The sequence below is a fragment of the Clarias gariepinus genome, chromosome 11 (genome assembly GCF_024256425.1).
Source record: "Clarias gariepinus isolate MV-2021 ecotype Netherlands chromosome 11, CGAR_prim_01v2, whole genome shotgun sequence".
In the NCBI taxonomy this organism is placed as follows: Eukaryota; Metazoa; Chordata; class Actinopteri; order Siluriformes; family Clariidae; genus Clarias; species Clarias gariepinus.
The window spans coordinates 10537088-10560451 of record NC_071110.1 but is presented as its reverse complement, the minus strand read 5'-3'; the positions used below and the strand labels follow the sequence as shown (position 1 = coordinate 10560451).

Here is a 23364-nt window from a genome sequence, read left to right as displayed (position 1 = left end):
TGACTAAATACAACAACATTGTATGTATAGTGTCATCTCAGACGACCAGGGTTGGGGTTTGAATATCACCTATGGTATGTTTGTAGAGTGCACTGTATATTCTCCCCATGCTCATGGGTTCCTCCAGGTGGTGGTGATTAATAATAATTTATTATTTATTAATAATAATTTATTATTTATAAGTGCCTTTTAAACACCCATGGACACTTTACGTTGAACATAAAAGGTAGAAAACATCAATTAATAAGGATTGTCAACCTTTATTTATTGATTTTTTTATGTTAAAGTGAAATGTGTAATTAATATTAAGTAGTTAATAAAATAATAATAATAATAAACCACACCACCAGGCATAACTAACACAATATTTTCACAATTCTCAAAATCAACCAATCAATCTTTATACATCAATGGACAATATGGACAACTCCACGCACATCACATCTACACTACATGTTCACGTTTACATTCTGGACCATTACACAAAGTCACTTTAATAACTATTGCACAGAGTCACTTTTTCTATGCATACTTGCACAAAATTATAGTTCTATGCATACAATATATTTCTATTTTCATGTTCTATTTTTTTCTAGTTAAATTTTTATTTAAATTTAAATTTTTTATCATATTTCGTCTATTGATATTTATTACTTATAAGTTTTAATTCTCTTTTTAAGGTCACTGGCGGTCGTGTAAGCATTTCACTACATTTCGTACTGTGTATGACTGTGTATGTGACAAATAAAATTTGAATTTGAATTTGATTTGATTATAATAATAATAAAAGAAATATACATAAAACAGACACTAAAGCTGATATGCTCATTTAAAAAGATAAGTCTTGGCAGTTTTTTTTAACCCCGGAGACCATATTGAATGTTAAGAGTGAGTTAGTTCCAGATGGATCTTTGTGCCACCCTAGAGAATGCTCTAGCTAGAAAACTGGGAGGTAGTGGAGCAAAGGTATGCTATGCAGAATTCTGATAACAAGCAAGAAAAAGCTTGTTGGGAATGCCAAATAAAATAGAGTAACGGTAGTCAATGTGAAACATTTTACATGCACCCTTTTCCAGAGCAACTTGCATTTTGTTATATATATATATATATATATATTTATATATTTAAGCACTTGTGAGTCTAGGGACTTGCTCACAGGGCCAACAGTAGCAACTTGGTGGTGGTGTGAGCGGGTTGGGGGTTGAACCTGGGACTATCTGATCGGGTTTTCCAATGCCTTAACCACTGAGCTACCTCTTACTTCAGCGGTAACCTAGATATAAGAGCATTGACCAGTACCTCAGTGCTTGCTTAAGAGAGGATGTTCTGGTTTCATCCTATAGTCCAAAGACATGTGGTGTAAGGCTTGAATGGTGTTTACAAGTTGTCCCTTAATGCATGATATTATGTGTGTTCTGGGATCCCATCCGGGGTGTCCCTGGCTTTGTTCTCTGAGTTCTGTGGGATAGGCTCCAGGGAAATTAGTGTTCAGGGAAAACGGTCTTATTTAGAATGTTTTTTATTTTATTTTAATGTACTCCTGCAATGTACTTGGTACATTAAACTAAAAAAATCTTCATGGTAGCTGCCTGTAAATATAATAATAATATTGTTAGTACGAGAATGAGTTTGTATAATCAACAAATACAGTAGAGAAATACTTTGTAATACTTTCCTGTAGTTAACATTAGACCTGTTTGGATGAACCCTATTGCTGGTCCACTCTTTAGAAAAAGAAGGATGCAGTCTCGCGTCACAGTCACGAGCCCAGCGCGTCGCGCGCTTGGCCCGTTGCTCTGGAAACGGCCCAACACTCTTGTCCCGGCACCGCAGCGTCACCTTACTTCCCCGCTCACTGTAAATATTAATACATTAAATCAATGAATTAATGAATCGCGCTTGGTTTCAGCAGTAATGAGAGGAGGGGTTAGGTCAGCTCCGGGTGCCGCGGGACGCCTCGGACCTCACACTCGGCAGGAGGAGACGCTCCGCTTCATGCGGCGCACCGAGCGCCTGGTGCTCCAGTGCCATGTGAACGCGCTGGATTCCTCCGCGCGCTACCGGACACCACGGTTTTCATCCAAGCACCCGGATTTAGCGCTTCTGGCTCAGGGTGTGAGAATAAACCACCAGCGTGGGGAGGAAATTAAAACCCGACCTAAATCCTGCGGTACTGTGGTAAGCTGTCCATATGATCAAGCACATCTGTCATGCACTCTTAATGACTGTAGCCCATCTGTTGCTAAACTATAGGGACTAAACTACTCTACTTAGCCAAACCTGTTAATTATTGAATTCAGGTGTTCCAATCATCTTCAGTGAAGGGAAATCTTAATGCTTTAGCATACCGAGACTTATTGGACAGTATACTTTAAACTTTGTGGCAACAGTTAGGGGAAGTTCCTTTTCTATTCCAACATGATTGTGCCCCACTACACAAAGCGTGTTCCATAAACACATTGTTTGATGAGTTCAGTGTGAAAGAAGAGCCCTGATCTCAATCCTATCAATCACCTTTGGGATCAGTTTGAAAATTGGCCTTCTCGTCCAACATCAGCGCCTGACCTCATAAATAAATGCTCTACAGAATGAATAGCCACAAATTTCCACAGAAACACTCCAAAATGGAAGCTGTTATAGCGGCTAAAGCGTGATCAACTGCAAATTGGAACCTTGGAACCTTTGGATACAATGTCACTGCAGGTTTGGCTAAATATATTTGTCCATAGTGTATGTACTGTATAATACACCCAAAACTATGGAAAACACCTCCACTTTGGGACCAATTTGTTCAAAAAAAGTGAACACCATGTCCGAATATTTTAGTATTGCTGTTGATACACCCGTGTCAGTGCCATAAAACCCCCAGCACTGAAATCAAGTGACTAGAGATTGTCCTGCGCCAGGGCAATGAAGGCTGACGAGAGGCTGACACAGATGGGCTACACTCAGTTCAAATTTAAATTTTATTCGTCACATACACAGTCATACACAGTATGATATGCAGTGAAATGCTTATATGACCCGCTTATGACCTTGAAAATCTAATTTATCAGTAGAGATAGAAATAAATTAGGAAATGGGAATAAGAATTAAATACAGTATATAGACCTCAAGAACAGAGTATAAATTATAAAATATGGGATATAGAAAAAATATTTTTGTAAAACCTAGCTGTACAAAATATACATCGTAATGACTGTACAAATATGCAAAATGGAAAATGTGCAAAAGTTTGCAAAATGAAAAGAATATAAATGTCCAGAAAGTATGCAGAAATGAAGTGTGCAAAATGAAATAAAGTATAACTAAGGTGATTGTAATGAAAAGGTCAGACATGCAAGAAGTAAACAGACAACCATCATTTTTTACAATTAAATATATATTATAAATTAAATAATTTTTTATGTAAAAATATAAAAATCATTTGATCATAGCATGTCTTAGGATTAGGCAAGTGTAACCTCAGACAAACAACAACATGTAACTTTTTATTGTGCCATTATTTTTTTAACAAAAAATGAAATATAATAATAATAATAATAATAATAATAATAGAACAACAATGCAGGCAATACTAAGTACCCCTTACTCCTTCCACAGGATTTAAGAGGGTATGTTGCAGCCAGGTGCAGCTAAACATCAGCCCTTGATTAACTGAACATCAGAAGGTGTGCAGACCCTCTATATAAGATGAAGTTTTGGCAGTTTGCTAGTCTGGAGCAATCAGGTGTGTATTAACACAAACCAAGAGGGAAGGACAAAAGTAATGATAGAGAAGCAATTGTTTTGCACATCTGGAAAGGGTTTGGAGTTTAATATTCTACAGTGAGAAAGATTATTCACGAGTCGAAATCATTCAAGACAGTTGCCAACCTTTCCAGGAGTGGACGTCCCAGCAAATTTACCACAAGATCAGACTGCAACGCTCAGAATTGTTTGGCCCCAATGTCCAGTGCCATATTTGCAGGAAAACCAAGAAAATATTTCAGTCCTTGAGGTCATTGAATCGGCCATAAATTCCTCTGCATATCAAAGTATTTTTAGAGGCAAATGTGAGGCCATCTCTGCGACAGCTAAGGCTTCTCAAAACAGAACAATGATCTGAAACACACCAGTATGTCTACATCAGAATGGCTGAAAAAGATAAGAATAAAGGTTTTGGAATGGCCTAGTCAAAATCCAGACTTTAAGCTGTGCATATGCAAATTCCCCAAAACCTCAATGAACTGAAGCAATGTTAATAGAGAAGAATGGGCCAAATGATATCCCTCAAAATGATGTGAAAGACAGTTAAAGTCATACAGGAAACTATTAATTCAAGTTATTCCTGCTAAAGTTGTATCTACAAGCTATTGAATCATGGAGTATTACGAACATGGTATTTTTTTTCTCTTTGGCTTCATTTTTGTTAAAGAAATAATGGATGGTTAAAGAAAGTAATATGTTGTTATGTCGGAGGTTGTATTTGCATAAACCTAAGACCCATTACGATCAGATAATTCATTTAACACAAAAACTTAAAGAATTAAAAAAGGGCATAATAACTTTGTTTATTTCATAACATCACTGTATTTGTACCTGGGACAGAACCACTCCACCCCTAGCTTCATCACAATCCGGCCTCTTTGAAAATCAGAAATGTCTTAGGAAATTTCACTTCCAGGCATACTTCAAATCCTAAAAGAAGAAAACAAATAGAAGTTATAATGGCAAAAAATGTGGGTGTCTTTAATTCTTGCATGTGTAGCTATGTACAGTATGTTACTGGATTTAACAAACATTTTAAAAATCTTTTTAATGGCTGAAGTTGCAGTCATTGTGTGCGACCAGCCCGTTCCTACCACCTGCACTGCGTGAGCAGAGTGCAAAGCTTAGTGTAGCAGTGGCTGCTGAATACACCCGTGCTGTACGACAAGTAGAAGGACGTTTACGGAGACAGGCAGGAAGGATCACTCAAGAGGCCACTAGGCTGGATCATCAAAAAGAGAAGCTGGAGAAACTGTTGCGAAGTATCAGACAAGCACTGCTCATCAACCAAAAGAACATCGACAAGCGGAGACAAAGACCGGCCACTGAGACAGTAAGTGAAAAGGGATAGGTCTCCAACATTTAGCCATTGTTCACGGTTCAGTATGCTTTTGGAATGGAAACCCTTATTACATTGCAATTTTCCATCGGAATTAATAAAGTAATCTATCTATCTGTTTTCCTGTTTAAAAGCAAGCTAGTTTGTGTAAATCTCAGATTTTTGCTCTAATAGGTCATAGACACTGATCAGCCATTACATTTCAATGCAAAATATTATGCCCAATATTGTGTAGAGTCCCACTGCCTGCCTGGCTTTTTGGGGTCTTTAAAAAACCCTTCGGGCATGCTGTGGTGTCTGGTACCAGGACATTGGCAGCAGAGGTTGTGGGCTGCAGGGTGGAATTGGAATTTGGTAAGTTTGGAAGCCTGTAAACTGCTGGGTGTGGTGCATTCTTTTTGGTGCCTTTCTATGATTTCTATAAAGCCAGCATTGACTCTTTTGGGGTCAATTGCAATTGCATAGATGAGGCTTTATGATGAGGGTGACCATGATCCTGTCATCAGTTATCAGTGGTATTGTAACGTTTTGAAGATGAATAAACGAGCCTATTGGTCTATCCACTGTGCAGGAGAGACGCAGTCAAACACACACATTTTTTGTCTGTCAGGAATGTCTTTATTTATTAATAGTAAAAGACAAGATTTTTATATGTTTGGCCAAACGCCTGGGGTCATGTACATCTGTCACTACAAAGAACATGAACCATTTTACCAAATCCTGAAGAACAAAGGGTGGAAGTTGTAGAAATGTCCCTTTGGAGACGAACCAGGAAGTGCTCAAGGGAGGTGGAGAGAAAAATATAGAGAAAGACAGAGCATGGGAAAGCATGTTAGTATCAGATCCAAGAAGAGACAGAAAGATAATAGCATTTAAGACAGTTATATCAGAGGAAGAGAATAAAATATATATTATATATTAACCAAAACTCTTACAGATATATAAATAATTGATAGTCAGTGTTAATGTGTTAATGTGTTAATGTTATGGCTGATCAGTGTTAATGTGTTAATGTGTTAATATTATGGCTGATCATTGGTAATGGTTGTTTAAAACGTTCCCAGTACTTCCAGTTGAAGCAGAGCTTTTCCTTAAAAAATTATTTTAGGCATTTGTAATTTTAATTTTAACAAAGAGGATGTGATTGGTAATCATTATCAGCGAGGTCTTACATTCAAATTTAGACAGTGTGTGTGAGAAGCCGAGAGAGTGTGTGTGTGAAGTGGCACGGTGTCAAATTCCATGCGCGCACACATATTGACAGGCTGATACAGAGAAAGAGAGAGACAATGGGTCTTTAACCTCTCTAATGAGACTTTCTTTTGTGGTCACGGTGTTATAGTAAACAGTACACGCGTGCACGGATGTTGATTATACCAGTAAGAGACACACGCACTAAGACCCAGCAGGGGAGACGATTACCCACAATTCCACAGCGCAAGAAAGAGAAAAAACATTGGCTCAGTTATGATCATGTGATGCTCGGCGTCAAATCAAGAAGCCCATGCGTGATACATGATACTCGGTGCTCGTAAACCAAGACCTGTTCGTTTTCCACTGTATTTTAAAACTATTATAATTCACTTTACAGTCAACAGAAGGCCCTAAACTTGCTAAATCCTGTTTAAGTGCCATTATATACATTATTTTGATATTAAGTCTCACACTTTTTTTATTTAAGGAAAAAGATGCTGCTGATAATCTGCTCTGCCAAGAGAGGAACGGCTTGAAAGAGCTGAAGCAGGGATTAGAGACTCTGCTAAGAGACACTTTAACTCAGTTGCAGGTACAAACAAGGCTATAGACTATAACATGTGCAGGGGCTTGACAACATGTATCTTTGATTTAGTTTTTGCATCTTTATGATTTGAGGCCCTAGCAAAGAGCAGCAGAGAGCTCCTGGACTGTGCATTTGAAAGGTCCAGTGTAATTGAGCTGCTCCCTCAGCATGGATCACCTTCAGCAGCTGTGCATCTTTCTGTCTCTCCTCTCTCACTGAAACCTGACCCCGCTGGTCCATTTACCCCAGGTACTGACAACGGTGCTTATACAGTATGTGCTTATATTATAAATTCAGATAATACTATTCATTCACATGAATTAAATCTTAAAAGCCTTTTCAGTAAGTTGGGATTTTGTTTAATCCTTATGTGTGCTGAATTAATTTTCCACATCTACACACACAGAGTGCAAAAGGGCACTAGATTCATCAGCAGCTGTGTTGCGAACATCTCAGCAGCTCAGTGGGAGGATTGAACGGGTCATGGGTGAGGCAATCATTAAACAGGCGGCTATACATCGCTCAGTCAGTGAGGGTTTGTTAAAGAAAATCGCAGAAACCCAGAGTCTCCAGGTGAGATGGAAATCAAGAAGTTACTTTTCATATTTTTTTTATCTTTTTTATTATTATTAATTATTTTATTATTATTAATTATTTTAAATAATAACTCTGCTATTAGTGTTAGTTCATACCATTAAGTACGAGCACAGTTATATTCCATTTGGGTTACATAACATATATTTAAGGTGCTGTAATAAATAATAATAATAAAAAAACTCCCCTGTGTCAAATCCTGGTATTACATAGGAAAGTGTATCTTGCAAGAATATACAGTATTGGCTAAAATGCTATTTGTGGCCTTGCTGATGTTGCCTTAACAGCTGCAGTTCACCACACTGGCAGCAGAGGGCTCTAGAGTTTAACATAGACTAATAAACTTCTACATATTTCACAGTGCTGTGCAAAAGACTTAAGCCACACCTCATTTTTTCATATTAAATATAATTACATTACGTAGATTTCATTAAATACATGGGATAAAATATCTTACTGAGACAGGCTGCAAAGTGCCTAAAGATACGCTTCAGCAGCGACCTCATTTCCCTTCTCTCAACGACCTCATTTCCCCTCGCTTCCACTACACAACGTTCTCAGCATTGAACACTGTTTGACTTAACAAACAGAAACATTCCTCTCAAACTGTTCAGGTTCGGGGACTGGACTGAAAATGAGTGACAAAAAACAGCCAAAAATTGGAGTCAAAAGTCTGAAGATATGAAAATATGAAGAAATGAGCTGGGCTCCAGACTTTGGCACAGTACAGTAATTACCAAGAAACAACGTATCTCCCTTATCCTCATGCTATCCCAGATACTGACCCATTTAGCAAATTTCTACTAATTTGTCACACATAAATCACACTGTTTAATTCTAATCTTTAATTTAAATGAATTTTATTCATATTAATTTTTTATAAGAATATTGTATTTTCAGCAATATTTACTTTAACAGTTCATAAAACTCAAACCACATCTGCCAAAACGAGCTATTACAATCACAGCTGTTGAACATTAACATTATTGATTAATGTTCATCTGGAATTTCCTTCTGGATTAATGAAGTATCTATCTATCTATCTATCTATCTATCTATCTATCTATCTATCTATCTATCTATCTATCTATGTGATTAACACTTGTAAAAACAGACTTGCTATAAATTTAGCTTAATTTGTACATACATTATAGTATTGTTTCATACCGTACCTTAATCTTTCTTTCTTAGCAACGCCTAACACTGAGCTCAGCAACCACTAGACAGGCCATCTACCGCAAACAGAGACAGATGCAGTGTGCCACCTACAGCCATGGCAGAGCTTTGGTATGTTTTGGAAGTGAGGTGTTAGTTACAGCATTGTTATTTCGTGTAGCCACTTAGACAGTTTGACTCTTACCTTAGTCCTTGCAAAACATTGCATTCTGTTAATCATGTTGTAATATTGGACTTGTTTACCAAGTATTTCTAAGAGCATGATTTAATGCAATCTATCTTTCCGCTGTAGGGTCCAGTCTCCTCTGATGACCTGTTCTGCAGAGAGAGAATGAACAGGCCTGTTGTACAGGTCTATGAGAGACATCCAAGTCTTCAGGTGCCTGAGTCGAGACTCCTAACACAGGTAGCGTAATCACATAAACCAGCTCCATATTTGTAAGACACTTAGGAAATGTAGCTATGAATTTCAATACCATACTTTAAGTATCAGCATTTTAAATGCCTAAGTGGTTAGGATACCACTGAATGAATGGGAAAGTACGAGTACATAACTATTTTTTGTTTAATGCAACTTGATTTCTACTAACTTTAGAACATAGTGAGAAGTACTATATCGTGTGTGTGTCCTCTAGGGCAGTATGATGCTGAAGCAACATTTGGAGTTTGCAGAGAAAGCAGTAAAGGATCTTCAGGTTGCAAAGTTGCTGATGGATGTTGATTCCTGTGCAAAGAGAGCAGCAGCGGGTGTAGACTCCGCTATAGCCCGGCTTCGAAGAAGAAATCTTCCTCACAATCTTGTCCAGTCAGCATGCACTTAATAATAATGATAAGGCTTAACCCATCTGTGTCAGCATCATCAAACTCATATGTCTGTATATTGCGACTTTTACATGGTTGTGCATGTGAGTGTATTACGTTTGTAGAATGTAGCAACTGATTATAATAACTTGCACGATAAGACATACTCCCCCATATATTTGCTGAGAATTAAATAAAAAATTTTGTAAAATTGTGTTACAGAACTGTTTTTAGCTGCATGAGACACATGGTGGCTAGATTAGTGTGGTCATTATTAAGGGGGGTGGGGGGGTGGGGGGGAATCTAGTGTCTTCTTGTGCCAGTCCCAATTCTTGATAAATGCAGAGGGTTGTGTCAGGAATTGCATCCTACGTAAAACATTTCCCAAATCAATGATGCGAATCACAAATATCATTTCCATACCGGATCGTTGAGGCCCGGGTTAACAACGACCGCCACTGGTGTTGTTGACCTACAGGGTGCTGGTGGAAATTGGGCTACTGTTGGTCGAAAAAGGAGAGAAGGAAGGTGTGTACAAAAGCAGAGAGAGAAAAGGAAAGGCAAGAGTTTAGGAGTGATAGTAGGGACTATGACAGGGAAGGGAAGATAGTTTGTTGATATGATGCAGAGAAGGAAGGTAGATATATTGTGCGTCCAGGAGACCAGGTGGAAAGGTAGCAAGGCTAGAAGCTTAGGATCAGGGTTCAAATTGTTTTACCATGGTGTGGATAGGAAAAGAAATGGAGTAGGAGTTATCCTGAAAGAGGAGTTTGATAGGAATGTTCTAGAGGTGAAGAGAGTATCAGATAGGGTGATGAGTCCGAAGCTGGAAATTGATGGTGTAATGTTCAATGTTGTTAGTGGCTATGCCCCACAGGTAGGATGTAAGTTAGAAGAGAAGGAGACATTCTGGAGTGAGTTAGATGAAGTGATGCAGAGCATCCCCAGAGGTGAGAGAGTGGTGATTGTTGCAGACTTCAATGGACATGTTGGGGAAGGGAACAGAGGTGATGAAAATGTGATGGGCAGGTTTGGTCTTCAGTACAGGAATGTAGAAGGACAGATGGTGGTGGACTTTGCATAGAGGATGGAAATGGCAGTAGTGAATACTTTCTTCCAGTAGAGGCACAAACTCTCGTGTTGACATTGTGATCTGAAAAAGATCAGTGACTGCAAAGTGTTGGTAGCGGAGAGTGTAGCCAGACAACACAGAATGGTGGTGTGTAAAATAACCCTGGTGGTGGGGAAGCTGGACAAAGTGGTGGAAGTTGACTGGACATTTACAGCCAATGTGATCAGGGAGACAGGAAGAAGAGTACTTGACTCTTACCTTAGTCCTTGCAATACATTGCATTCTGTTAGTCATGTTGTAATATTGGACAGGAAAGGGCAAAGTGAAAAAGGAGACTTGGTGGTGGAACAACAAAGTACAGAAGTACAAATTAGTCAAATCTGCATGTCATTGGACTGTGGGAGGAAACCAACCAAGCACGGGAGAACATGCAAACAGACCCGAGGTAATCAATCAAACCCAGGCCCTGAACGTGCGAGCCCACAGTGCTAACCACTACGCCTCTGCAAATGTTTAATTGCAAAATATAATAATAATAATAATAATAATAATAATAAATACCACAGACATGCCAAGTGCCAAGCTTAGTAAAGCCTCTATTAACTTCCATTTGCATTCGCACTTTAAAATGAAAACGAATGCTTAGCATTTTAGGTAGAAAACATCAGTTTATTGCAGTTATAAAACCAATACACATAAGCAGTATTGTACATAGACTTATATTCACCAAAATAAGGTTACACACTCAGTGGCGTTTTAAGATCACTGATGTACCGTGTAAAACACCGTTCTCTCATCTTAAAGTAATTAACTGAAAAGTAATACTAATTGATACATAATTATTTAAAAAGAAAATGTAGATATTCAAAATGAATAAGTGTTACAAAGTGCATTGCTAACTAAACTAATTGAGCAATACTTTTAAAAATAAGAAAGAAACTTCTTATGCTTCCTCTTTTATTCATGGATTGTCAGTGTACAAAACATGTGAAAGATTTAAATACAACATTTAAAGAAAAGCATTTTCAGTCTAAACTGTAACTGAGTTAGATGCAATCACAATATGATTTTGTTTAGTTGTTTGTAAAAGCTTGTATGCAGTAAGTCCCCAAGGAATTAATTCACTAAAGAGACCTTTACCGATGTCCCCTAACTGTCTGGACAGGGATTCACAATGTCCTCTACCTCAATGATTTCCACCACCAGATCTCTGATGCACTTCACGCTATCCATCGCCTCTTCTGCTTCCTGATCCTCTGTGGAAGAGTCTCGGTGTGGTTCTGTGCTGCCTTCAGTCTCTACCTTTGCAGAGGGTGCAGGCATGTCTCCCCCTGCTGGGAGATCAGGGACACAGGGGAGTCCATTCGTGCTGGTATTGGCGGCGTTCTCCGCCACGCTCTCTGCTGCTGTCTCGCTGGCTGTGATGTCAACTATAGGGAGAGAGGAATCACAGGGAAGTGTTCCAACTTCAGTGTCATGTGTGTCTTTTGTCTCGGAAGCTGAAGGATTTTCAGCACTGGTTGTATCAGGCTGGACTGTAACACTTTGCGGCTCCTCGGGGGGTTCTGACTCAGCATGACAGATCTCACAGTGAGACTGATTTGCAGCGTCAACCTCTGTTTCCTCTGAAGTACTGACACTTTGGTCTTCTTTTACAGATTCAGGAGAACCAGGACTTTCCATGTTTGCATCATCTGGTAAGCTGACAGAAATTGTTGGCTCTGGAACTGACTCGGGTTCTGACACGATGATCACAGGAGACATGTTGAAATCAGTCTCAGGGGATATCACAGGTTGGCTCTGAGCTGTAGCATCAGCTGCTTCTGGTAATGAGGTGCAGGACACCATGTCAGGATTATTCACAGAAATCTCACACTTTTGATCTGAGGCATCAGGTATGGATGTTGAAGGGACTTTAGTAAGATCTGGGGAATCTGCCGGGACACAAGATGGTATACTGGGTACAGCTGCAAGATCATTCGGCTTAGATGGTTGAGTATCATCTGTCTGAGGTGATTCACTTGCAGGTTCTTCTTTCTTCTCCACTGGTTGCTTCTCTGAGCTGCCGTTTTCCACTACCAGTGAGCTCGAAACCTGCTCGGCTTTTTGTGCTGTAACAGTTGACTGTACTTTGGCCGGACTGGAGGGGCATGAGCGTGGTGGAGTCCGGCTGTCTGTCAGACTGCTCTGACTAACACACTGCAGCTCGGTGCTGTCCACAAACAGGTTGTGTTTCTTCAGAGTGGCCGCTTCTTTCACCACTGCATGGGAAGAAGACACAATGAGATCAGGGAAGAAAGACATTCAAATGAAATAGGCTAGACAGTGGAGACAGTGGAGAATAGGACAATTATGCTCACTTGGACTCCATAGATTATTATCTCTTCAACTTGTAAGAATAAAAACCTTTTCTTAGGTACTTATCAGTATATTGAGTCGAAAACATGTGAAAGATTTAAATACAACAATTAAAGAAAAGCATTTTCAGTCCAAACTGTAACTGAGTTAAATGCAATTACAATATGACTTGGTTTAGTTGTTTGTAAAAGCCTATGTGCACCAAGGAATTCCCCAAGGAATTAATTCACTAAAGAGACCTTCACTGATTTCCCCTAACTGTCTGCGCAGGGACTCACAATGTCCTCTACCTCAATGCTTTCCACCACCAGATCTCTGTTGCATCTCTGATGAAAGTTGGGCAATAGTACAGTAATACAATAAGAATAAAGCCTTTAAACCTTTGTTGACTTCATTGTTCAGGGTGTTGAGCATTATATCCTCATAGACATTCTCCACTTGGATGAAGTTTGTGTAATCAGCGAAGATGTACTGCTCATAGTTCTGCAGCTCCTACACGGAAACCAAAAGGAAATCTCATTCAGTACAAAGGCACAAATCTTAGTATTGAGAAGAAATGCCGGACCTTTCAGATTCTAACTTCGGTTCTCCCTGCAACAATCCTTAATGGCTTTTTTCCTTATTTATTCCGGTAAAATAGACATGATCAAACGACAACAACTGTTTCTATATGCATCATTTTTGGCACACTTACAGTACGTGATCAAACTGCCATCTTGTGGAAGCGTGTTTTTATCATTTGAAGCCTAACATTTGAATCTGGTAAAGGACTAATTGGCTGTTTAAATAATCAAAGCCAAAATCAAAGCCATTATAGCAAATCTTGGTAGATTATTTCAAGTGGTATTTAAGAGGCAGGGCTCCTGCATGTAACGGAAATGAGTTCACTCTATCACCCGTGGATCAGGAGTTTGATTCCTGGGTGAGGTGACACCTTTTCATAGGTGGGAACCCAGAGAGAGTAGATTGAGTGCGCTGCATCAGAGGTGATATATCTGCAGCGACACAGTCTGTGAGCTCACACAAGTGTCATGCCACTTCCTAATGGTGCATGAGCAGCAGTTTAAATAAGATGCATTGCTCAAAGAAGCGCACGTGTTAGCCTGCACCCTCTCTGAAGATTGGATGAAACCAACAAGATGGGTTGGATGAAATTGGACATGACCAAATTATGCGAAAATCAGGGAAAGCTGAATAAATAACAGATAATAATAAAATAACAGATAATTACAGCTGCACAGACTGAAACCGACTGGAATTCTGCATAATTATAATATAATAAACCATGCCAAATGTGATTTTATCGATTTTGGTGGTCACAAATATATAAGGAATAAAGATTTGTTTAATTGTCAGGACAGAAAGTTGGCGCATCTGTCTGTATCTACTGTATATTTTTACCTATTTACATCAATAAGGTTTCTTTTGTCAACTGTCTGTCTCAAAAGGAACGCAAAATTGCGGGTTGTTAGAGCCTAAAACATCTATTTAACCCTGTTAAACATCTATGTTTGTCATGTCTGTGTTTGATTGTCATGTTTTCTCGGTTTCAAGAAGATATGGCCCTGATCTTGTACATTACTGGAAATAACTGCCCAAGATGTCTGATAAAGGGACAGACTTGACTATAAGACATGGCCAACTGTGCAGCTGGGTTCAGCAAATTTAATTGTCTGTCTTTTTTCATTTCGGTTCTGCCCAAACAGTCAAGCTTGATATCATACATTTTATAATCTTTTATAGTATTTTCCTAGCAAACTGAAATCTGAAATTATGTCTCATTACGTTTTGCGTAATTTTGTGTGAGTGCTCGTAGTTACAGTTTTACAGCTGGGTGCTAGGTTTCTCCTGATGGCTGGCAGTGTGATGTCCACCAGAGCTTCCTGGAAAATCTTCTTCCTTACTGTGCTGCTATCATAGTCATATTGCTGAAAAATAATGAATAGGGCTTTAAGCTGCTAACCAACAGTTATCATTTAGTCTTTTTATTGGTTTTATGGACTTAAGTCATAATATTTAACAAATTAAATATGTGATAGGATAAGCACCTTAAGTACTCTGTGCTTGGCTTTCTCCATGACTGTGGCCAATTTCTCAGGTTCTTCCTTCATGGCTGCCTGAAGAAGCAACTCGAACGTGTACACAGCATTCTCCATCAGCTAAAGAAAAGCAGAACGTCCATGAAACAAACATGCTTCCAACAACTGACAACTGTCTCTTTATAAGATATATTATGGCACATTACAGACAAAGCCACCATTCTAAAAATGTTACATTTTACCCATAACAGATTATTTGAAAAATACTGTGGCTACAGTGAAGACAACGAAAATAGGCATTGCTTAAGAGTTGAAGATCCCCCGAGTGGAGCTGCACCGTGAGTCTTACCTGCTGCATGTGGCTCTGAGTCTTGTGCACCACCAATGTGGAGTTGGAGAACTTGAAGCGGCTGCGCAGCTCCTGCAGTTGTTCCTTCAGAATGGAGACATGCTGATAACAGTCCTCCAGCTGGGCATGAGACACCTCCTCTAATGCCTTATAAAAGATAATACACAAACCAACTTTTACTCTGCAATTAAAGACCAACATTCACCATTAAAAAGCATTAACAATTCTCCAACACCATTAAACAACATTCTTTATCAAATATCAACATTTACATACGCTAAAGTCGACCAAACACCAAACATTTTTCATGAAATACCCTCATTCATAAAGGTAACAAAAGCAGTTATAACACATAAATGTAAGCTAAGGTGGCTTAGTAGTTAACACTGTCGCCTTGCCCCTCCAGGGTCCAGGGTAAATTCCCAAATTGCTCGTAATGTATGAATGACCATGTGTGTGTGTGCCTTGTGATAGATTGGTACCATGTCTTGCGCCCTGTGTCTCCTGGGATAGGCTCAAGGACCCCCGCGACCCTGTAGTCAGGATATAGTGGTATAGACGTATAGTGAGAGAACCTTTATTTTTGAATAGAATGTAATGCACCTTTATTCAGGGCACCTGTATTCAGGATATAGTGGTATAGACATATAGTGAGAGAACCTTTATTTTTGGATAGAATGAAATGCACTTCTGAAGGCAGAAACATAAACACTCAGCTTCTTCTTAGGCTGTAACGGTGCTAAGTTTTTAAAACGTCTCTGTTGTTCTGATGTGGTGCAATGTCCATGGCCATTGGTCACAGTGAATAAAGAGGATTAGTGACACTCAGTTCTATGCAATAGTTGCCTAAGTGCAAATGCTGCACAACTGACTGAAAAATGAACAAAGATTATAGTCCAAGTGTACCGCATACTTGAAAACCCATAACTGTCAGATAAAACATTTGCACCTCATTTAGCTCTTTTCTTTTTTCGCGTCTTACCTTAGTAAGTTCTTCATTAGTTCCTCCAGGTTGGAAGTCTTTACAGATTCGGTTCAGGTCTGTCTCCAAACGCTGCCTCACGGCCTGGAAACCTGAACTCACCGGGCCCATCAGCTCCTCCAGAATGGAGGCCAGATATGGAGAGACACTCTCTGAGCAGAACTTCATCGCTGGTTCTGAGACCAGGCCTGAGGAAAACACACATATAAATACTCCAACATGGAAAAAACTGTCTTTGGCTTTTATGGCATGTCTATCCAGTACTGTTCTCATTTCCATATAAGGAGTCATGAACACACCTACATTCATGTACATGAACCAAGTAAGCCGATAGCTGCAGGCAGACTGTATGGTATCATACCATCAGGATTTAATTAACGAAGTGCATGGAATTGAAAAATATTTAAACTACAGGCTTCAATTGTATTAGGATTGTATAAGAAACAAGTGTATAAGAAACTATTCACTCATTCTGCAGTTTATATATGGGGTGGTGAAACTGGTATGATGGTGTACAGGGATAGGAAAATCTGAAACTGGTATTCCATAAGTGGTATGCACTGTGATAGATTTTCAGGATTTTTGGTTTGCCATTAGATTTTTTAAAGGGGTCAGCCTATTTTTCAAGACATTAAACTAGTATTTCTTTATTATAATAACAGGAGGGATAATACTAAAGGATAAGAATTAAAGTCTTGGATTTGTTTTTAAAACCAGTCTAGCATTTTTACTAATGAATCTCCTGTCTCCTCACATTGTGAAACGTTATATGGAGCGTTAATTAATGTAGTCATTAAATATAATGATAATGCATTGTGACTGTGCATGCTTTTTACAGTCTGCTGCTATTCCAAAGTATTTGCAGAACAGGTATTTTCCACCACATTAAGCCTGAGACTCTCCAAGTGTTTAACAAACCGCAATGCATTAAAAAAAATGATTATTTTATCATTTTAGTTCCTCACCTTGTAGCTTTGTCTTCAGGAAGTTGCTGGAGTTGATGATCTGGTCCATGTCAGAACGAATAAGTGTCTCCTGCTTTTTGGCAATCTCACTGCATTCTTCTTTCAGTTTCTGCAGTCCATCGTTCAGCTGATCCTGCACCAGCTCATAGGTTGCCTCCACAGTCTGGAAAAAGTAAGCATGCATGTTACCTTTATTGTTTTATTATTTTGTTTATTTACTATGGACATTTAAACCAAAGTGGTATACATTCTACAGATATATAGATATAGATCATATAGATATACATACTGGCACGTATTATACTGTATAATATAGAACATATCCAATTCAAATTCACAAACACACACAATTGTAGCTCAAAAAAATATTAATATGCATAAACAACATGTCTAAATATACAGTACATGAAATCAAATCAAACAACAGGAATTATTACAATTATTAAAAACATATTAAAGTGCTAAAAACTCTGAGTAAGCTAATGATAAATAAGATAAATCAGTCAAGTGACTGATAAAGAGCTGCAATGAGTTTAAAAGAGCTGCAGAGTGACCTGAAAGCTGCCGGAACAACAAGCAATAGGAAATGAGGGGCATCATAACCATGTGTGTTCTTACACCTCACATAAAACTCTAAACAATAAATCTCCTCTGCCCTTTTAAATACATTTAGCCTGATTGGTCAAGGAAACGAATCCAGTAAGAAGATGGATGTTACAGAAGATCAAATCAACCATGAACAGTACCAATCAAACGTTTGGACACACCTTCCAATTAAATGTTTTTCAATGTTTTTTCTTTAGTGATTTATGTTCCACATTTTAGAACAATACTAGAGATTTCAAAACTATAAAATAACACATATGGAATTAGATAATTAACCAACAGCTACAACATTCAATAGTTATTTCAAGACACAAAAGTCAGACGTTCTGGAATAGTTCTTGCAAGAACAGTATTGTGTCAAGTGCATTTGTAAAACCCATCAAGCACCATGATGAGCTGTTATGAAGGCTTTACAGAGCATGCATGAGTAGCAGACACATGTCAATATTAACTGTTTAAAGGAGTTTATTGCTGATTTTGGATGCCCTTTGTGTTGTTTTAGTGTAGAAAGAATCAAAACTTTTAGAATTGAATACAAGGTTGTCTCTCTCAATCTCAAAAAACGTATTACCTCACGAACATCTACACGCAACTTCCGCTCTGTGTCAGTACATCTTCTGAAACCTCCTAAGACCAAGCTTGAGATCTGGCTTTTTGATCAGCTGCACCTAGACTATGGAATGCTCACTCAGATTATCTGAGGACGCCACAGACTGTTGAAGCTTTTAAATCTGGTCTTAAAACTCATCTTTTTATCAGAATTCAATTAATTTGTAGCACTTTGAAATTTACTTCAAATATAAAGTGCATTAAAAATAAAATGTATTATTGTTATTATTGTTATTATTAGTCAAAATGCAATGGCGTAACCAATCTCATCACTTGCAACTCATAAAACTGACTAAAATGATATGGTTTATGGTTCTATATGGTATAAGAAACTCCACAGTCTACTCTAAATCTAGTTATTGTATAAATAGATAGAAATATTATCATATATACTTATATATATTATATACAGGTACATTATACTGTATATATATCTTGGGTGTTTAAATCAAATGGGCAGTCCGATCATGGCACTGGCATACTGAGACACATTCCACCCTGATGGTCTCCAAGCACTAGTAAAACACTGGGATAAGTGCATTAGTATAGCAGAAAGAAAGAAATATGGAAAAATAAAGGGAGATTTTACTGTCATCATTTTGTTCTGTTATTCTGCACAATCAAAAGTCCTGGTTTGACTTGAACACTCCCCGTACAACATCCAAAAACATTGTGTAGATTAGTGTTTAATTAAGATGTGCACATGTGCACTAGAGGTATATTTCATTTAAAAAAAAGTGTTTAGATATTTATTTTCGCTTACTATACAAGATACAGGCAGACACAGGCATCCGAAACGAGACTCATCCAACACAATCTTAAATTATTGTATGTTAAATACCTCATTACTCCACATACACAAAGCTATGTTTGACTAACATTTCAGATCGTAATATATCGTTTCTCACTTCTTCATTCTTCTGAGTTGTCGGAAACAAAATATGATAGATTTTTTTTGTACAAACAAAAACAGTACTGATGTAAATATAGAAAAGACTGTCTCCTTTAAAAGCCTATTACTTATTAGTCACTCTGTGCAACAAGAACAAATAAGTACCGTATGATGTTCTCCCTGCAATGAAAGCACATTAGATGACGAATATAAAGCTGCATCAACTCCGATGCTTTCCGTAAATATCTGTTTGAGGGATATAACTTTTTTATTTTTTATTTTATGATGAAATAAATATGATTACAATGTAATGTAATGTAATGTAAAGTCTTTAGCTTGACTTAAATGAAATGTGAGTGAGATTACTGTGTATGAAACTTGAGTCATGTTGCTGCAATTGACTTTCTGCAGTTTTGAGTCACGAGTGTCTATACATAGCAACTCACCGTGAACCACACTCTCTTCCTCTCAGCCTTCTTCCCCTTCAGCCTGGGCAACAGCTCGGTCTGCAGGGATGGCAAGAGCTCCTCCATCACCAGGTTGGCCAGCACCTGCTCCAACACATACAGACAAAAGTTTGAGGCAACTTACAAAAAATATTAGCGATGCTATATTTATAAAAATACATTATGCCTTTGCACATCAGCTGTTTAAGGGTTTTAACTGTGACCTTGACCATTTTTGATTGCATGTACATTGCAGTCTGTGTGACAAAGGAACGTGAACAAATAGCCTTATTCCTAAAACTGAGAAATTTATTTGGGGAATATTTGCCTCCGTGCAGAACAGTTTTAGAAGTGAACTGTCATGTCTAACAAGCAGCCTGTTTTAATATTAAGCACAATATCTATTTGCTGGTTTAAAAAAAAAGTACATTACATAAAATAAAAAAAATGCACGCAGTTAACAAATTGGCAGACACCATTAAATCTATAGATATAAAAAAATATATACTGCTGAAGACCTGAGAAAAAAATAGAAAGAACTTTTGATTCAAAGGCACATCACCTGCAGTATATAAATACTGTATGTTAGACTCTATTATATCAATTATATTATTTTTAATACGAAAGCATCACAGTCATCATATTATACTAACATAGATTATAAAATATTTGATATTAACTACATCATTGTATATGAGCACACTACAGTACGCTCCAACATTACAGCAACTTTGTGTAGATACAGTGCCTTGCAAAAGTATTCATACCCCTTGTTTTTTTCCCACATTTTGTCACCTTAAAACCACAAACATAAATGTATTTCAATCGGATTGTATGTGAAAGACCAACACAGCTGTTCTGTGAAGCCCTGTGAGGTTTGTTGGAGAACATTAGTGAACAAACAGCATCATGATCCCCAATAAACACACTAGGCATGTCAGGGATAAAGTTGTGGAGAGGTTTGCAGTAGGGTTAGGTTATAAAAAAATATCCCAAGCTTTGAACATCTCACAGAGCACTGTTCAACCATCATTCGAAAAAATGAAAAGAGTCTGACGCAACTGCAAACCTACCAAGACATGGCTGTCCACCTAAACTGGTAAGCCGGGCAAGGAGAGCATTAATCAGAGAAGCAGCCAAGAAGCCCATGGTAACTCTTGAGGAGCTGCAGTGATCCACAGCCCAGGTGGGTCATACAATCCACTAATCTGACCTTCATGAAAGTGTGGCAAGAAGTAAGCTATTGTTGAACCATAAGAAGCCATAAGAAGTGGCGTTTGCAGTTTGCGACAAGTCATAAGACGTTTTGTGTTGGTCTATCACATAAAATTCCAATAAAATACATTTATGTTTGGGTTGTAACGTGACAAAATGTGGGAAAAGTTCAAGGGGTATGAATACTTTTGAAAGGCACTGTAGCTTTTCATATGAGTGTATGATAGTATTCATCTTCTCCCAGAATTTTTACTGTTTGCCAATATTGTTCGATTTTCTATAGTTCATAAAGCAAAAATAATGAAGACAAATTATAAAGCATTATAGACAGGGTATCATGATTCCAATATATATAATATAATATTTAAGGTAGTTCAGAATTTGAGTGCGAAAGCACATTATTCATGCTGATGCTCCCTTAGGATTTTAAATTGCTTCATGACAAGTATAAAAGATGAGTTATCAAATGCTCTTCTTATCAAATGCCTTTCATACCAAATCAGTATGTCTTCTGTTGAATGACGAAATAATAAAAGGGCAAAGATTCTGTAAACGAACACAGAGAGGAAGGTGGAGGTGTTTCCTTCACCGCTTATGGATTTCCTGTGGCTGGGCCTGCAGTCACTTCATTTCACTCCCAAATATGGTACAGAATATAGTAATACATGAATGTTAATAATAGCACTACTCTAATGGTTCACAAGTCTTGGTCCGCTATTGTATTCAACATGTTACGCCAACGCAGGTAATGGTTTCTACAGCACACAGAAAAAAAATTCAGATCCTTTACATTAATTAGAAGTGCAGTCAGGTCCATAAATTTTGGAACAAATATAGGTTTTGGCATTTGGCCTCTGTATTCCACCAAACTGAATCTAAAATGAAACACGCAAAATGTAAGCAAAGTCAAGACTTTCAGCTTAATTTAAAGGGTGTTGACAAAAGTGTCAGGAAATCAGGAAATACCATCAGCCATTTTCACACACACATTTTACGGGTCACAAATAATGAAACAAATTAACGTATTTACAAACATAAGGGTTGGCTTTAATACTTTTTTTTAAAATACTAATTGTTTGATAAAAAATCATGTGCATTTAATGATGCCTAATGTCCGGAACCCATGGACATGACCACCTCCTCCCTCAAGATGCTTTGCCAGGCCTTTACTGCAGCTTATTAAGTGTTTAATTTCAAATTCAACTTGCACAGAGGCAGAACCCTGACAGAAAGTCAAAGTGAGTGTATGTTGGTAATGTGGACTCTGTTGCCAAGCAAGACCTCCAAAACATGTGTAGAGTTACTATCCCAGAGAATCTGAAAAAAATCTACATTCACTGTCTGGCCAAATAAAAAGTCACTTATTCTAATATTTCATTTGATGCCTTTAACCTTAATTATGTTGCACAATGTGGTAGCCAAATCACGTGTAAAAATGATTTCTCCCAGAACCACTCTTTTATTATTTGAGTCCCGGCATATGCCTGTGCCATCAAGGAAGAAAAACTCCATGAATGTGATAACCTGGTCACTCGGTACATTCAGGTCATCAGCTGACTTCCCTTCCTACCCTGACACACCTATCGCTTGCTCTAAGGTCAATCTGGAGTCACATAACCTTTTTCCATTTGTCTAAAGTCCAATACTTTATGTTTCCTAACTAGTTGAAAGCTTTTTTCCTGATTAGCCTTACTAACAGGTCTTTTTCTTATTGCTATACTACTGTTTAGTCCAAATCCTGTGTTCTGATCACATTATGTGTGTGGAAGGGCTCTTATTTTCATTATTTCACATAACTGTGATTTTTTTTATACAGTACTTCTTTATGTAGTTGATAAGTTGATAAACTTTCACTGGTTACATAAGTTTGGAAACCATGTATTCTCTTTATCCTTTTGAAAATATATTATGTATCCTATACAATTGTCAGTTTACTGATTTTCACTGACAGTTGTTTATGATGCAACTTCACCAAGTGTTTAACTGAGCTCTATTTATCATTTCCTTCTGACCACATTTCTTTCCTCGTGTTGACAATTCTACACTATCCTTCCAGGTTTTAATAACTTGTTAGACAGCCAATCCGAGTCCCTTTTTTTTATTTGCTAGATGCAGGCCAATATTTTAAGTATACTAAAATGACACTTTAAACAAAACAAAAAAAAAAAGTAATCTGGCCATGATCATGAACACACTTTACTATACTGTGATGAAATGTTCTATTTTTTCAGACACAAACAGATTTATTCAGTTTATATATATTTTCCCCAGACATAAATGACAGAATGATTGTACTGTTATAGTGGGAAACTGGTAGGAAACACTTTGCTGTAAACTGGTTTAACTAAAAACCTTATCTATATAATTCTACAAGTAGGTCCATCAGTTTCA

At 37.9% G+C, this 23364-nt stretch overlaps 2 protein-coding genes across 2 annotated transcripts in view; one reads left to right on the top strand and one right to left on the bottom strand.

Moving 5' to 3' along the window:
* Positions 1 to 1899: 1899 nt before the first annotated feature.
* On the top strand, positions 1900 to 9597 carry ccdc105 (coiled-coil domain containing 105). Its single transcript, XM_053507890.1, has 8 exons — positions 1900 to 2178; positions 4811 to 5083; positions 6771 to 6875; positions 6962 to 7118; positions 7276 to 7442; positions 8655 to 8750; positions 8932 to 9045; positions 9275 to 9597. The coding sequence occupies exons 1-8, from the start codon at positions 1915 to 1917 to the stop codon at positions 9458 to 9460; spliced, it is 1362 nt and encodes a 453-aa protein (XP_053363865.1). The 5' UTR covers positions 1900 to 1914; the 3' UTR covers positions 9461 to 9597.
* A 1563-nt stretch (positions 9598 to 11160) lies between these two features.
* Positions 11161 to 23364, bottom strand: part of niban1b (niban apoptosis regulator 1b) — a 30721-nt gene continuing 18517 nt past the window's right edge. Inside the window, exons 7-14 of the mRNA XM_053507657.1 lie at positions 19759 to 19863; positions 17206 to 17368; positions 16241 to 16428; positions 15259 to 15405; positions 14919 to 15029; positions 14691 to 14798; positions 13251 to 13362; positions 11161 to 12773 (exon numbers count right to left, since the gene is read on the bottom strand). Of these exons, the coding sequence (XP_053363632.1) occupies positions 11662 to 12773; positions 13251 to 13362; positions 14691 to 14798; positions 14919 to 15029; positions 15259 to 15405; positions 16241 to 16428; positions 17206 to 17368; positions 19759 to 19863 (2046 nt within the window). The 3' untranslated portion in view covers positions 11161 to 11661. The remainder of the gene's footprint in view (positions 12774 to 13250; positions 13363 to 14690; positions 14799 to 14918; positions 15030 to 15258; positions 15406 to 16240; positions 16429 to 17205; positions 17369 to 19758; positions 19864 to 23364) is intronic.

Excerpts from the sequence above, each read along its gene's own strand:
- ccdc105 (XM_053507890.1), top strand. The coding sequence starts at position 1,915 with ATGAGAGGAGGGGTTAGGTCAGCTCCGGGTGCCGCGGGACGCCTCGGA. Across the intron at positions 7,443-8,654 it reads CAGAAACCCAGAGTCTCCAG|CAACGCCTAACACTGAGCTC; the intron begins GTGAGATGGAAA and ends TTTCTTTCTTAG. Across the intron at positions 9,046-9,274 it reads AGTCGAGACTCCTAACACAG|GGCAGTATGATGCTGAAGCA; the intron begins GTAGCGTAATCA and ends TGTGTCCTCTAG.